Below are 15,239 nucleotides of genomic sequence, written 5' to 3'. Positions count from 1 at the left end.
TTGCCAAGCAGATGCGTAGTGTGATTTTTAGGTTCACTTTCAGTGTGTAATTTGTAGTTAGTAGATTCATGGTGAATTGTTCAAGTTTGCAAACGCACATCACTAATTTGTTTGGAGCCTGGTGTTCATGACACTATAGTCGCGGGTTCGATCCCCTGCCGGCTCACCTAATTACCATTCCAACAGAATAGGTTTTTGGAGCAAACAACCAGCATAGGAAAGCAGCTTGTAAGCCACAGGTTGAAGCCTTCACCTGTGCACTTGTGTCAGCACCACTGCTGTCACTGCTCACAACAAACCCACTGGGCAGGGTGAACTTACTAAGCAGTGAGATGATTCCTCAAACACCCCAGGTGGGTGGAGCTGAGGCTCCTCTGAGACCAAGCGACACAGACCTAGAGGATGTGGTCGCCGCTCTCCTCCTCCTCTCACTTAGAGGAGAAGAAACCTCCACATCTTTGCGGTTAACACCTGCGGAAACACATTGCAGGAACCAGTTGGGCAGGCCAACAACCCAGTCGGGAAGCCAGAGAGCTCCGACCCGAACCTGGTGAGTATGAAGCACCTCACCCAGGTACGGCACAGCGACCAAGCTGTGCACAAACATCTCAGCCTGCGACCAGAAGTCCAGCTAGAGATGACTTTGGTGCAAGAGCACCACACAAATCTGCAGGAGCAGATCCAGGCACCTCAGCCGAGAGTTGAGGGCGACCCTGAAGAAGGCCACACCAGCAAGGTAAGCATCGCTGCCTGCACGGCCATCCAGGAACCACACAGTGTTCCTGATCTTGAAGAGATGTCCTCTTCTGGCCTAACCAGCCGACACCTGCTCCATGATGCCCTCCAGCCGATGGAGCAGATGAACCCAGGTTATCAGGAGACACTCGCTAGTAGCCTAGCGACCCCTGCAGGGGCAGTCTCCCATTTCATCAGTTCAGACGACCACCAGGCAACTCCACCAGCCTGCTTGGTGGACATGGGTGCCCCACAAACAAGGGACGCACACCCACCAATCTTCAGCCCCACCCCCTTGCGTTCTGAACGAAGAAAGGAGGATTGCTGCCAGCTAGAATGCACAACACACGTGCATTCTGCCAGAGGATATGAAGGCAATGCCAATATCCTAGCTCCAGGGAACATAGCGCTAGATGGTGATAACAGGTCTCGCGTTAAGGTGAACGGCAAAACCGAACCCCAAAGACGCCGGCCACCTCGCCAGCAGAGCGAGCAACACAGCCAGGGGGGTGATGACCAAATCCACCCCCAGGTTCGAGTCGAACCATGTCTGCAGAACCTCCCTCAGCCAAAAAGGGAAGGTTTGCGACACCTATTAAAGGCACGTCTCCTCCGAAGACGTCTGACGGAGACAGCAAAGCAGCTCGACATGTCCCATCCTCTCCCAGGTCAGCCGGACCCCTTAACAAGACTTGATGCTGGTCCCTCGCCAGCATAACCAGGCTGGGTAAGTGTCCCTTCCACAGCCAAAGTTCCCTTTGCAGGTTGGGGGGTGGAACCAAGAGAACCCAGGACACTCCTTGAACCGTCACACACAAGACCCATGCCCTCTCTTTCCTGTCCTTCTTGAGTGGCCAAGCCACCAACTCTGCTACACCCAAGAAGTGGTAGTGAGGTGTATCCACGCCTATTTCTTCTTCCAGAACCTGATCCTGGTTCTGACTTCTTGCCGCCTGTGAATCCACAGCCATTGCAGCATGACAATCGTCATCTTTTCTTGACCACAAGCCTTTCTCTCCTTCGCTGAGAAACACACTCAGCCCTGTACTTCCCCCATGTGGTCGGAGGCATACACATAGCTGTTACACAGCTCACTTGAACCTGGTGCTAAAACCACCACAGTTGCGGGTTCAATCCCTGCCGGTTCACCTGACTAAATTCCTGATAAGATAGGATTTAGCAAATGTTCAGCAGTACACTGCTACCTTGTAAGCCACAGGTATTAGCTACACCTGTGCACCTTTCACCTTTTCTTGCGACCTACCACCAAAGATCAGCGTAACCCTAGGTAGCGCATTTACAGACAGGTAAAATAAGTCGCCAGACACCCCTAGTGGCCGGAGCTGTAGCTCCTTCAAGGTTTTCTCGCACAGACCTGCAGGCTGTGATCTTTTTCTCCTTCCTTTCCCCAAGAGAATAACCTTTGTAACTAAGATCTTTGCCTGCAATGAGGAATTGCAGAGGAACCAAACGATCCATGGTCCGACAGACTTGAAGTCCCTCCTCTTTTACAGCTGTGACCAGAGAGTCACCTTGCACTGCAAACTGAGTAACCTCAACATGCAGGTAAGTAGGAGATGTGCAGCTGGCATGTAAGACACGCATGCAGCCTGCTAGCAAGCATGTAGGTGGCGCTAGAAGCGCGAGTTGGTAATAATAGGAACAATTATTACATAACACCCACAGTTACATCTGGCATAGTATGGTACTACACCCTAATACATGTAAAAGTAAGTAGGACAAGCTTGGCACGTTCTCAGACCTGCCACCGAAGCTCATGTCCTACAACCGACATGATCCATCCACTAAACTAACCCTTGAAAACTAGACCATGTTCTTAACGGCTCCCCAAGGAGACCTGTACACTTTGTTCTCCATCACCTCAAACTCGACCGCCGTTACGGCGATTGAGATCATGGACGCATTCAGAGGTCAAAACCTCACCGCCGACGACACCCTTCAAAGACAGCGTCCAGCTGAAGGGACCAAATTGGTAAACTAAGTCTCAAAGCGACTAGACTAACCATTAAGTTACTAGTAAACTAGTAGGTCGTCAGTTTTCCAAAACACCAAGTCAGTTTGTCTTTTTAGTGGTTGAATCATCACGGCATTTACTGCACACATCACATGCAGACATGCAAAACACCACAGGCCAGACTGGACTCCTCGTTCAGACACGATCTCACACACCAGTCTGTGCCATTCCACTGGCTAACTCCACGGAGCTAGCGTATTAACCATTAACAACCTTTCCTGTTTCTTTTTCCTTTTCTTTTTGTTTTGTGCCATCACCGATGACCAAACAGCAGCAAGGGAAGGTTTATGGTTAATATTTCATCTCATGTTTTGATTTGTGTGATGTTTGAATGCAACTAGGCTTAGTTAGAAAACTCTGCCCAGACTTTGCCTCAGTTAACAGCACAGAATTTGTCCATTAACTGCCCAGACGCAAAGCCTCTCTGAACTGTATGAACTGCATAGACTGTTGACTCTTTCCCATTCTCAGGAATACATGGACAGTAACCCTCAGGTTACCCCTTCTTTCCCACAGATGCTCAGCTCTTGAGTTGCTCTGAACACTGCGAACTGCATCCCACTCTTCAGAGCAAAAGGGGGATTGTTGTGCACGAGCACCATGGGTATAGGACAACTTCGGCCTACATTTTATCTCAAAAGCCTGACCGCATGGTCTTCTGAAGAAAGGGAACGCCAAGACCCCTGGATCCCCGCGGCAACCTGCGGAGACCCCGCATCTCCCGCACGGCACTGCGAGGGGTCGCGCGACGTCACAGACTCTATAAAACATTGCGATGCCCACCGATCATCGCTCTCCAGGAAAGAACCCCACTTTGATCAGGTGGGTTCCTCTGACCTACAAAGGAGGCAACCACTTCTAAATCTAGACTTCGTCCACCGCGACGATCACTCAAGAAACCAGAAGAAGTGACCGTGCACGCAGCTGAACCAGGCCCCAGGTTTCCAGACTTCGCCGGACGAATCGGAATCCGCTTATTTTTTCCCTTTTCCTTTTTTTATTTTTTCCCTTTTCTTGTCTCAAGACAAGAGCCGCCGAGACGGAACACTCTGTCTATTGATTCCTGCAGAAGGAAAGATCTGAACCCACAGTATTTCAACCGAGTCGACCGCCGGTCCGATCCGAACCCCGGAGGACCGCGCACCCCGCCGCCAGTCGCTAGGAAGCGCCGCGGCTCCCGCCTCGCCGCATCCGAGGACGGACCACACACGCTTGTTCCCCCGCAAGGAGTACAGTAAGAGGCTTTAGCTCTGGGCAGAACGTAGATTATTTATGTGTTTCAGTAAGTTAACTTACTGTGTATTGTTGTGAAGTTTGTACCGGACCTCCGTGTCCCGTTTATTGCTAAAATAATAACCACGTAAATATCAGTGTTGCTTGACTGTGATTTGTGTCCGACCACGTCGGACTATTATGTGTTGCTCTGCCATCGTGTCTGAACTCAGCACGCTGTCGTCTGTTTAAAGACCAGAGACGCGCCGGCTCACCAGCTGAGCCGCTGCGCCCCTGCGTCCCAGACCAGGTGCTGGACCTCAGTCATCATCGCATGAGCCTTACTGCTGCTTTGATCGCTTTCCCTTTGCTTTCCTACTAACAAACATTTACACACACTCGTGGGTGCTGGAGAGATTCTGGTCCGGAGTTAACTTCGTCCCGATCTCTCCTTTGTTAGAGTCACATGTTTAAAGGTAGCCGCCGTTTAACTTGAGGTCTCACTCTGGCGCCACGTGACTACCCAGGCCACGTCCACCATCTTGTTCCTCCTCCCCCCTTCACGGGCACACACCTGTGCACACACTCGCTCACACACACGCACACACAAACACACACACACACACACACACACTTGCTTGTTGTTGTCTTTTCATATGATGAGCATATGATATATGATTGGTAGCTTAGCTTATAATAGACATTTATTGATAAAAAGTAGTATTGATTGTAAATTGATATTGCTAAAATTAATAAATGCTGTTGTACTTTAAAGAGAAGTTGTTTTGTGTTATTTGCATGTACATTGTGATAGTAGCTGGTTGACAGAGTCAGTGCTCGAATTCACACCTTCAGTTCACTCCTTAAATGTTCATATTACCATATATGAACATTTTGAGTGAACACCTTTAATTCTTGAGACTGAATTAACGATTTGGTTATTGGTCCCGGTTTCTGGGTGGTGCCCATTGCTATTAACATTGATTAATAAGCTCTATTGATATTCATAATTCATAATTATCTTTGATAATTATAAATTATTGCTGATAACCAAATTAGCCCAAACCGATGCACAACAGCAATGACTGCGTCGCTATGACATCACAATTATACGGAGGTCCTGGGGCATCTTAAAAAAAGCCGCATCTGAATGCAGGCCGTGTATTTGTCTGTTTATTGACCGCTGTGACACTTTTACAGTACTTACAGAGCCCAAAGACCAAAGCCAAGAAATCTCAATTTTGAAAATATGGGCCCCTTTAAGAATTGGTTGGTTCAGGATAGGGTTAAGGGTCAGGGTTAGGGTTAAACGTTAGGGGAATGCAATGTCAAGACACAGGCCCAATCCCATTTCTCATTTTTACCCCTACCCCTTTCCCCTTGACGTAATGACGCTGTTGCAGTTACTATGGTGACATACCCAGAATGTTGGGCATGACAGAAAAGGTGAATCACACTGAAAAAAAAATGGTCTTCTAACGATGAAACAGCACATCACGTTAGTTGGTAACGTAACATATGTGGTAATAAAAGAAAAGCGCCATAATACATTCAAACTCCGAACAAAGGTTGTCACACAAATTTGTGAGTTTCTTTGGTTGCCTTGGATATTTTTCAGCCGACTTGCCGGTGATTCGCAATAACTCCAAATGCCTATTACCTATCATGACCAAACTCACTGGGGACCTCTCACACCATCTGTTAATAAACAGAATGAAATGGCAGGGGGTTTGAACCCTCCAATCGCCGCATTCAGCAATATTTGTGTTTATCATTATTAGTATATAAAATATATGTTTTGACAGTTATTGTCTTAATATTAGTTGCAATGTAATTTAGTTTTTAATTTCAATTTAGTCTGTAGTCTCTTTGGGCTCTGATCATTGGAACAATAACGCCAGGAAAAGACATGCATCACATTTCAAACGGAGGGCTGTCTCGACCGGACCTTCATCACTGAGGCTCACTGTGACGCAGTGATGAACATGTGATGCTTTGCGTGTATCTAAAGACCAACATTTGACTTTATGATGGGTAGAAAATATGTGGGGTTTTAATTCTACACATGATAAAGAAATGAGAAGCCTCTAACTCTAGAGCTGCAGGACTGACTGTGTTTATTATAATGAGCTTGTGTGTCTCCAGTGTTGGAGCTTCACCTCTCAGACCAGAGAAGATGTGTGATTTGGAGGAAGATGAGGACAGAGCGTATCCAGTGTTCAGCTGTGTGTCAAAAATGGTCCTCCAGACTTCAGTAATGAACCTGGACCCCCACTCTGAGTAAGAGAAGGTGTCCACACCAACATGTAGATGTAGAAACTCAGTCATAGAGGAAATGTTCAGAATGGGAAGATGCTCATTGCAAGTTCTGATGATGTGATTAACATATTTGATTTGTCCACAGACAAAGATCAGAGTCTCCAGTGTTCAGTTGTGTGTCTACGAATCGCGACCGGCCCAGAAATATTCCTCTAAACTTCAGTATTGAACTTGGACCCTCATACTCTGGGTAAGAGAGAGTATTTTCTGAGAACTTTATCTGAAGATGATTCAGTGTTGAAATAGATTTCACATTTATTAATCAGTGCCAAAGATCTTTACTCAGGATTCACAGTCACATTGTGTTTGTTCTTTACTGAAGCTGCTCAGAAGTTTTGTGCAGGAACATTGAAGGAAAGCAGCACTGATGAAAAGTCTTTTTTTTTGGAGAAGCTGCCATCCTGCTGTGCTTCTTGTCAGGACATCCTGAAGGATCCAGTCTCTACCAGCTGTGTACACTGGCTCTGCAGACGCTGCATCACCTCATACTGGGACCAGTCGGATTCATCAGGAGAGTCCTCCTGTCCCCAGTGTGGACAAAGATCCAGAACAGGACCTGGAGCTCAGACAGCAGGTCAGAGCAGCTCTGTGCAGAGTAAGACTGAACTTCTGTCTGCTGGTTTCATTTGTTAAATCATACAGCATTGACTTTTAAGATGATTATAAAAAACATAAGATTAGAAACCTTTGCTTGTCTAAAGTTTTTAATAAAGTTCCATTTCAGGATGTGTCTGTCAATTGGGGCTGATTATTTAGTTTTTATCTGGCTGGCAGCTTTTCATGAGATCATCATTCAAACAACTTCACACTCGACAAAGTTCATTTGTTATTGCTGGACTTTCATCCAACTTACAGTTACATGGTTGTGTAAGGTTTATATAGATGATTCATAGTTTGTATTTTTGATTTTCTTCACCTGTTCATCCAAAATACCTTCACAGTCAACACTGCACTTTCTCGGGACCTCAGACAAACACCCGCCAAGTTTGAAGTCAACCATATGAGCAGTTGTCTAGAAATTCGGAAAGATAAGGATTTCTCCGTTTATAGTTCGATGTAGCTAAGGAAAGTGATCAGCATATTCTCTGTCTTCAGTCTGACTCTGCTTCTTGGTCTGCAGAAGGTTCTAGAAGAACTCCAGTCTGAGGAGGAGATGTGAAAGTGTGGCTGAAGGAAGTAATGAAAGAGGAAGTGAAACCATCCTCAACAGGATTTTCACTGAGCTCTGCATCACAGAGGGACAGAGTGAAGAGGTCAATACCCAACATGAGGTAAGGCAGCTCGAGACAACTTTCAAGAAGAGGACCCTCCATGAAACTCCCATCAAGTCCCACGACATCTTTAAAGCCGGACCCGACCAGCAGAGACGCATTAGATTTGTCCTGACAAACGGCGTCGCTGGCGTTGGAAAAACCTTCTTGGTGCAGAAGTTCACTCTGGACTGGGCCGAGGGTTTGGAAAACCAAAACGCCAGTCTGCTGATTCTGCTTTTGTTCAGGGAGCTGAACCTGATCAAAGATGAGCAGCACAGTCTTCTCATGCTGCTCCATGTTTTCTATCCAACATTACAGAAGGTCACAGCGGAGAAGCTCGCTGTCTGTAGACTGTTGTTCATCTTTGACGGCCTGGATGAAAGCAGACTTTCTCTGGATTTCAACCAGGGGGAGGTTGTGTCTGATGTCACACAGAGGTCATCAGTCAACGAGCTGCTGACGAACCTCATCCAGGGGAATCTGCTTCCCTCCAATCTCGTCTGGATAACCTCCCGACCTGTGGCGGCCAATCAGATCCCTTCTACTTGTGTTGACAGGGTAACAGAGGTACGACGCTTCACTGAAGCCCAGAAGGAGGAATACTTCATGAGAATGTTCAGTGATGAAGAGCTGTCCAGCAGAATCATCTCACATGTGAAGACGTCCAGGAGCCTCCACATCATGTGTCTAATCCCAGTCTTCTGCTGGATCAATGCTACAGTTCTGGAGCATAGGTTGACCACAGACCAGAGAGAAGAGCTGCCCAAGACCCTGACTGACCTGTACTCACACTTCCTGCTTGTTCAGACAAAGAAGAAGAAAATCAAGTATCATGAAGGACATGAGATGAGTCCTGAGAGAGAGAAGCTGACGGAGGCTGACAAGGAAGTTCTCCTGAAGCTGGGGAGGCTGGCGTTTGAACATCTGGAGACAGGAAACATCATGTTCTACCAAGAAGACCTGGAGCACTGTGGTCTTGACGTCACAGAGGCCTCGGTGTACTCAGGAGTTTGTACTGAGATCTTCAGAAGAGAGAGTGTGATCTTCCAGAAAACCGTCTACTGCTTTGTTCATCTGAGCGTTCAAGAGTTCCTGGCTGCAGTCTACATGTCCCACTGTTACACCCACAGAAACACAAAAGTTGTGGACGATTTCCTGGGAAAAAATTGGAACAACACACAACGTGACTCTACTCTGGAAGAGTTCCTGACGACGACCATGCAGAAATCCTTTGAAAGTCAAAATGGCCACCTAGATCTGTTTGTTCGATTCCTTCATGGCCTCTGTCTGGAGTCCAACCAGAGACTCTTAAGAGGCCTGCTGGGTCAGACAGAGAACGATCCAGAGATCATCCAGAGAATCATCGACAAGCTGAAAGAGATCAACAATGATAAAATCTCTTCTGACAGAAGCATCAACATCTTCCAATGTCTGATGGAGATGAACGACATCTCAGTACATCAAGAGATCCAAGAGTTCCTGAAGTCAGAGAACAAATCAGAGAAGGAACTCTCTGTGATCTACTGCTCCGTTCTGGCCTACATGCTGCAGATGTCAGAGGAGGTTCTGGACGAGTTGAACCTGAAGAAGTAAAAAGCATCAGTGGAGGGACGACTCAGACTGATCCCAGCTGTGAGAAACTGCAGAAAGGCTCGGTGAGTCCAGACCAATGATGGACGACGTGTTTCCACTTAGTCCCACTGCACTAAACTGAAGCCAAAATATCTCAGATTCAGGCGCTGCCATCTTGTGCTGGTGTCATTTGGAGTCAGAGTCTGCGCAGTAGTGTTTGGGGAGTGGAGCCGTGGTATCAAGGTCCTACTGATACACCCGCCCGACCTATCACAAGCCAGTCTCAGCTGCCAGTTATGATGAGTCTCGCGAGGAATCTGAGGAGTTTCCTCAAGTGATGTCACCTGAGTCAGCGTCAGTTTGGAGTCAAGACAAGTTTGAAAAGTAAAGACGTGTCCTCTTATATCAGAGGTGTGGATATATGAAAGAACATCATAGTCAATGTCATGTTTTTCATTTATTCATCACAAATTCAAGTAAAACACAGATTCACACTAAAATTCTGCAAGTATGAGGGAGAGTGATTAGTATTATTGTTTCATGTCCAACACAAGGAGATCGGATCAGCTGAACCATGGATGTGTAGAGCAGATGGTATAAAATGATGGACATGTTTTCTCATCATAGGCATCTAGTGTATTTTTATCACATATTGTCTGGTTTTATATTTTCTCTCCTCACAGATTTATTCGCTGTGGACTCTCAGAGACGCACTATAAAGTCATGGCCTCAGCTCTGAAGTCCAACCCCTCCCACCTCACAGAACTGCACCTGAGTAAAAACAACCTGTGGGATGGAGTGAGGTCTTTGTATGTTGGACTGGAGAGTCCACATTGTAGACTGGAGACTCTGAGGTCAGTTCACTGACTGGATCTGTTGTGTTTGTTTGACCAGTCATAGTGTTTGTGATCTAGAGCAGTGGAGACACTAAAGATATTTCTGAGGTTTCTGGTGATGCTGCTCATCTGAACATGACAGACACTGCGTCTCTCTTCAACAAAGAAATATTGTTCAGAGCTCGTGTCACAGAATGGGGGAATCTGACAGTACTGTGAAAAGTCAAAGTGTTCAAAGGGTCCAGTTGAGTTTCTCTTGAAACAGATCTATGAAACTGTAGTTCTGTGCTGGTCACATGGTCATTGTATTTGTGATGAAGGGACCAATCAGTAGATCAGCCTGACAGTGGCTCAGATCAACTAAACACAGGAAGTGAATGAAAGACAAAATCAGGGATTTGTTGGCTGAGGAACCAGATTGAATGGACTTGACCATCAGGACCCGTCTCTACTTTGAACATGTTTTAATCCCATAAACCTACAGGGTGAAGATGTGACACGAGAGAATGAACAGAGGTGTTTAGTTGAACATCTCTGAATTGATATTATCTTTTAGTTACAGTTTGACATTAGGACATTAGGGCCAGGAAAGAAGGATTTAGAGAGATGAAAGGGCCAACACTCTTGCTGACCTGGCCACCTTGGCCTGGCTATTTAAGATGTCTTTTCTGTATGATCTGGGTCAGACCTCTGAACCATTCCATGGTGAAAGAGCTCTGAACCAAGACTCTGTTGTACTCTTGACTTTGTTTCAATTAAATATGACTTGTAAACAAACTTGTTTATTTGAATGATTTATTTGTTAATTTCTTAAGGAAATCAAGATTTCCACCACAACATGAACAGGTGTATGAATGTTGTGTTTACATTATGATGATCCACAATAACAGACTAACAAAGACTCATTGATTAGGATTATAAATGATTTTATTCTTTGTTTTATTCTTTATACAGGTTGATTTGCTGCAGGTTGTCAGAGATCAGCTGTTCTTCTCTGGCCTCAGCTTTGAAGTCCAACCCCTCTCACCTGAAACAACTGGACCTGAGCCGCAACAAGCTGCAGGATTCAGGAGTGAAGGGGCTGTGTGGTTTTCTGGAGAGTCCACACTGTAGATTGGAGACTCTGAGGTCAAACACCATGTTTACATTTTCTTCTTCATTGTTATAATATTAATAATCTTAATGAACTTTATTCATATGGGACCGTTCAGAGCATAGTCAGGCCGCTTTCAGACATTGTCCTGAACTTCTCTGGAGGGGCTGTATGTGAGAAAACGATTGTCCACAGATGTTGCTCAGGACATTTTCAGGAACTTCTCCTGCCGGTCATCTAGTCACATTTCCAGAGAATGTGCGAGTGAGTCCATGTGAGAATCCAACAGGAAAATCTCTGGAGGATTCACAGCAAGCGAGTGGACGTGTTGATGAGTGTGAACAGAAACTTTGTCTTCCACATTGGAGTTATTGGCATGTCCTGCCTCCTGCTGCACTACATAGATGCCACAGAACCTTCCAGAGACTTTCCTGCTGTCCTAAATGTGTTTGTGGCCAACAATCTCTTGCTGTTTGTCACATGTGAACAACAAACTCTGGAAAATATCTGAATGCAGTTGTGCGGACATTCTCCAGAGGTCCTGTCTGAAAACATCTTTAGAAAGTGTTGCACCAGGCAGGTTGTTCCAAAGAGTGGGGGCCGCGATGGAAAGGTCCCGGTCCTCCTTGGCCCTCAGCTGTGACTGTGGTATATGGTCCACTGACTATGGCCGAGCAACGTGGAGCCAAGAATAAAACTTATCTCACTTTAAATGTCTCATCGTGTTTCACATTCATACATTTTGTTCATATCATGTTATCAGACAATTACACAAACTTTCAGTGTCTGTGAATATGAGCATGAAATTTTATCTGACACTGACTGAAACACTTTAGTGTTTAAGGTGTTTGGAGCCTCACTTTTCTAAACCTCCATGTTCTTAACTTTCTTCAGCACTGAACAGACAATGAAACACTGAATGGTTTCAAGCAGAAACTTTATTTTCTGAAGTCTCATGTTTTATTCTTTATCCAGGTTGGAAAGCTGTAGTTTGTCAGAAATCAGCTGTTCTTCTCTGGCCTCAGCTTTGAAGTTCAACCCCTCCCGCCTGAGAGAACTGAAGCTGAGTGACAACGAGCTGCAGGATTCAGGAGTGAAGGAGCTGTGTGGTCTTCTGGGAAGTCCACACTGTCTACTAGAGACTCTGAGGTCAGTTCACTGTCTGTTACTGTTCAGAATCACAGAACGTTGGACTCAAAGTGCAGAACACAGGTGGTGAACAAGAGAGAGTGAAAAACAAAGGAGACAGAGATAGAGCGCTGGAAGCAACAGCAAAACACACTGAGTGAGTGACCTCATATGTTGTGTAAAGAATTAGTGTCATCAACAAACTGTGGCGGGACAAATAAAGTAAATATATTATAAACATAGGCGATTTAGACAAAGTGTGGTGTTGTAATAACCATTGCAGCCCTAATGTCATTGAATAATAAACAGAAATCAATATGTGACAGTCAGTGTTGAGATTGTGACGCTGCCCAAAAATGAATGACTGAATGTGAAGGAGAGTAAAAATACTTTGGTTCATTATGAACATGTAACGAGTCAGAGGACGTCAGCTGAGTAGGTGGAGCTTCAATGTGGCCCAGTACACATTCACCTTCACCCTGATGAAGACTGTGGACACGTGTCCCAGACCTCCACATGTGGTCTGAGTGACGGGGTCTCGCATCTGTGTTCACACTTTTTGTACTTAGAACAGACCACTGGTGATCGGATCAGGATGTTAACATGTTAACACTAGGTCTGAACGTGTCTTTTTGTCGGCCCTGGCAACCAGTCCAGGATGTACCTCACCTACATCTACATGTTTTATTCTTTATCCAGGTTGAGGAGGTGAAGGTTGTCAGGGATCAGCTGTTCTTCTCTGGCCTCAGCTCTGAAGTCCAACCCCTCCCACCTGAGAGAACTGGAGCTGAGCCTCGAGCTGCAGGATTCAGGAGTGAAGAAGCTGTGTGGTTTTCTGGAGAGTCCACACTGTAGACTGGAGACTCTGAGGTCAGACACCATGTTTAGACTGTATATTGTTATTGATAAAACTCAGGTGTGCTGGTGTCTTTAAACGTCAGTGGTGACCATCTGACCAAATGTGTTCAACTAGTTCATAAATTCAACTCAGCACTTTCACAGACTGGACAGAGACGAACTTTTGATGATTCAGAGCAGTGATTGAAGATGTCGTCTGTGTTCACACATACAAGGCTGCTTATAGAAACATGAGTGAGGACAAAACCACAAGGATGCACAAGAGAGAAAAGTCATTTATTCTGATGTTTCACATGTTTTATTCATCATATGATTCGCCACATTGTAAACCTGCAGCTCTGAACTGTTATGCATTGACAGGAGATATTTTGGCAATTAGCAAGTTATTAATAATTATCAATGATATATATTCATATTCATAAACTTATTACTGAAATCAGTAATCGGGGCACCACCCTGTGAACAGGGACTAATTTTTCAAACCTGTGATCTCAGTCTCAAAAGGGTGTTCACCATGTGTATTCAGTTCATTGAATACACATGGGCATTAGCATCTGGGCAGCTACCTGAGGCACATCTGGGCAGATGATTTCTAGGTACCTTGTTATACATTCAAAATGTCACACAAAATCATGGTCCACATTAACCTTCATCATATTGTGTTTGGTCGTTCTTGACAACACGTGAAACAAAAAGAAGAAGAGAAAGAGGTGAAAAAGAGGAAAGGGTGTTAAGGTTAGCAGCTTTGCTCTTGGAGGGGGTCAGAGCTAGCCAGTGGAATGGACGCAGACTGGTGTGTGAAACGTTGCTGAATGAGGCAGAGGTTATCCAGCCTTGTCTGCAGCATTCGAATGTATTTGTACATGACGTGTACGATAATTGCTGTGATGACCAAGCCACTAAGGAGGAGTCCAAGGGCAACCAGACTTACGGGATGTTCCTGGTATGACGACGATTTGACTAGGCGACTATTGAATGTGGTTGTGAGTCCAGGTGGTTTGAGGCTGAACTTAACCAATTTGGTCCCTTCAACTAGAAGCTGCTGCTGAAGGGTGTCATCAATAGTGAGGTTGTGACCTTGAAATGCGTACATAATCTCAATCTCCGAGACGTATCTGTCGTGGCCGAGGTGATGGAGGACAATGTCGTCGATATGCAAAGTGGCTCCCTGAGGGACTGTTAGGAACACTGTTTGGTTTGGAAGGGTCACCTTTGTGGCTGTGCCATGGCGGTCTTAAGACACTAAAATATCGGTGGTGGGTGTGTTAACAAGCCATCGATTTCCCATCCACTCTACCTTAGTCCCCATCCCATCATCTTTGATGGACATAGTACCTTGGCACCTTTGTTCGGGAGAGTCGGCTATGAAGCCGCAGAGGTAATTGTTGACATTGCCTACGAGGGTTGCTGGGGCATACCCAGTGGATGTCTTTGGTTTTGGTGCACATACTTAAATTGGGAATGAGGTAGAGTGAGAGGTGCTCGTCATGATACGCAAGTGAGGGTGGAGTTTTGAGGTGTGTGTTTTCCTTTCCAGAAGCCAATATTCAATACAGATTTGAATCTATATACGTTTTGTCTCTCTATTATTGGTAGGTTGAGAATGAATCTCTAGGTTCTGAGGGTCTACCGAAATCGGGATTGCACTGCCAAGACTATATGCCAAGTGGACTTGGGAAGTTTGTACAACTGTGGTAGTAGCAGACCTTAGGATTTGCTCCAGCAGTTCTAAGGAAACCAGGTATGCTGGAATCTGTCCGTTGTTCAGGCTGTTAACTGAGGAACTGACTTGCCTGAGGAGATCCTGCATCAGATCTCTAACTATTCGCACGTATGTAATATCATCCTTGACTATTTGAGACAAATTTCCTAGCGCATGCAAAGTGTTATTGATGAGAGCCGAATGTAAGTTTACAGCGGCTATGGTCCCCTAATGAGTTTTACCTTAAATATTTTTGTTGGGTTTGAAGGCTTCATTGGATTTCCGGCATCTCCTCTGGGAAAGGGAATCTTCCCTGCCATTGTCCCAAACTCCTGCCAATGGACTTGCATCTCTATAAGAGCAACCGATGGCAGTGCAACGTGCCTGCCATTGGACGCTCGTCCGTGCCGTCGGTACTGTACCTGATGGTGGCGCTAGAACTTTGTTTCGGGATTGTGGGGGGGGGGGGTCATGGGTATTGCCATTGGACACTGGG

The 15,239-nt window shown here is 45.6% G+C and overlaps 1 protein-coding gene across 1 annotated transcript; it reads left to right on the top strand.

The window, feature by feature from the left end:
- The first annotated feature begins 332 nt into the window (after nucleotides 1–332).
- LOC118320029 (protein NLRC3-like) lies at nucleotides 333–13,376 on the top strand. Its single transcript, XM_047334601.1, is given in 10 exon segments — nucleotides 333–353; nucleotides 491–1,267; nucleotides 2,149–2,301; nucleotides 3,242–3,254; nucleotides 6,624–6,912; nucleotides 7,425–9,209; nucleotides 9,810–9,980; nucleotides 10,917–11,090; nucleotides 12,031–12,204; nucleotides 12,883–13,376. Coding segments are annotated over 10 exon segments (3,792 nt in total). The 3' UTR covers nucleotides 13,118–13,376.
- Nucleotides 13,377–15,239: the final 1,863 nt, after the last annotated feature.

Source organism: Scophthalmus maximus, chromosome 9 (genome assembly GCF_022379125.1).
Source record: "Scophthalmus maximus strain ysfricsl-2021 chromosome 9, ASM2237912v1, whole genome shotgun sequence".
Classification (NCBI taxonomy): domain Eukaryota; kingdom Metazoa; phylum Chordata; class Actinopteri; order Pleuronectiformes; family Scophthalmidae; genus Scophthalmus; species Scophthalmus maximus.
The sequence above is the reverse complement of the archived record's forward strand: the minus strand, read 5'-3'. Positions and strand labels throughout refer to the sequence as shown.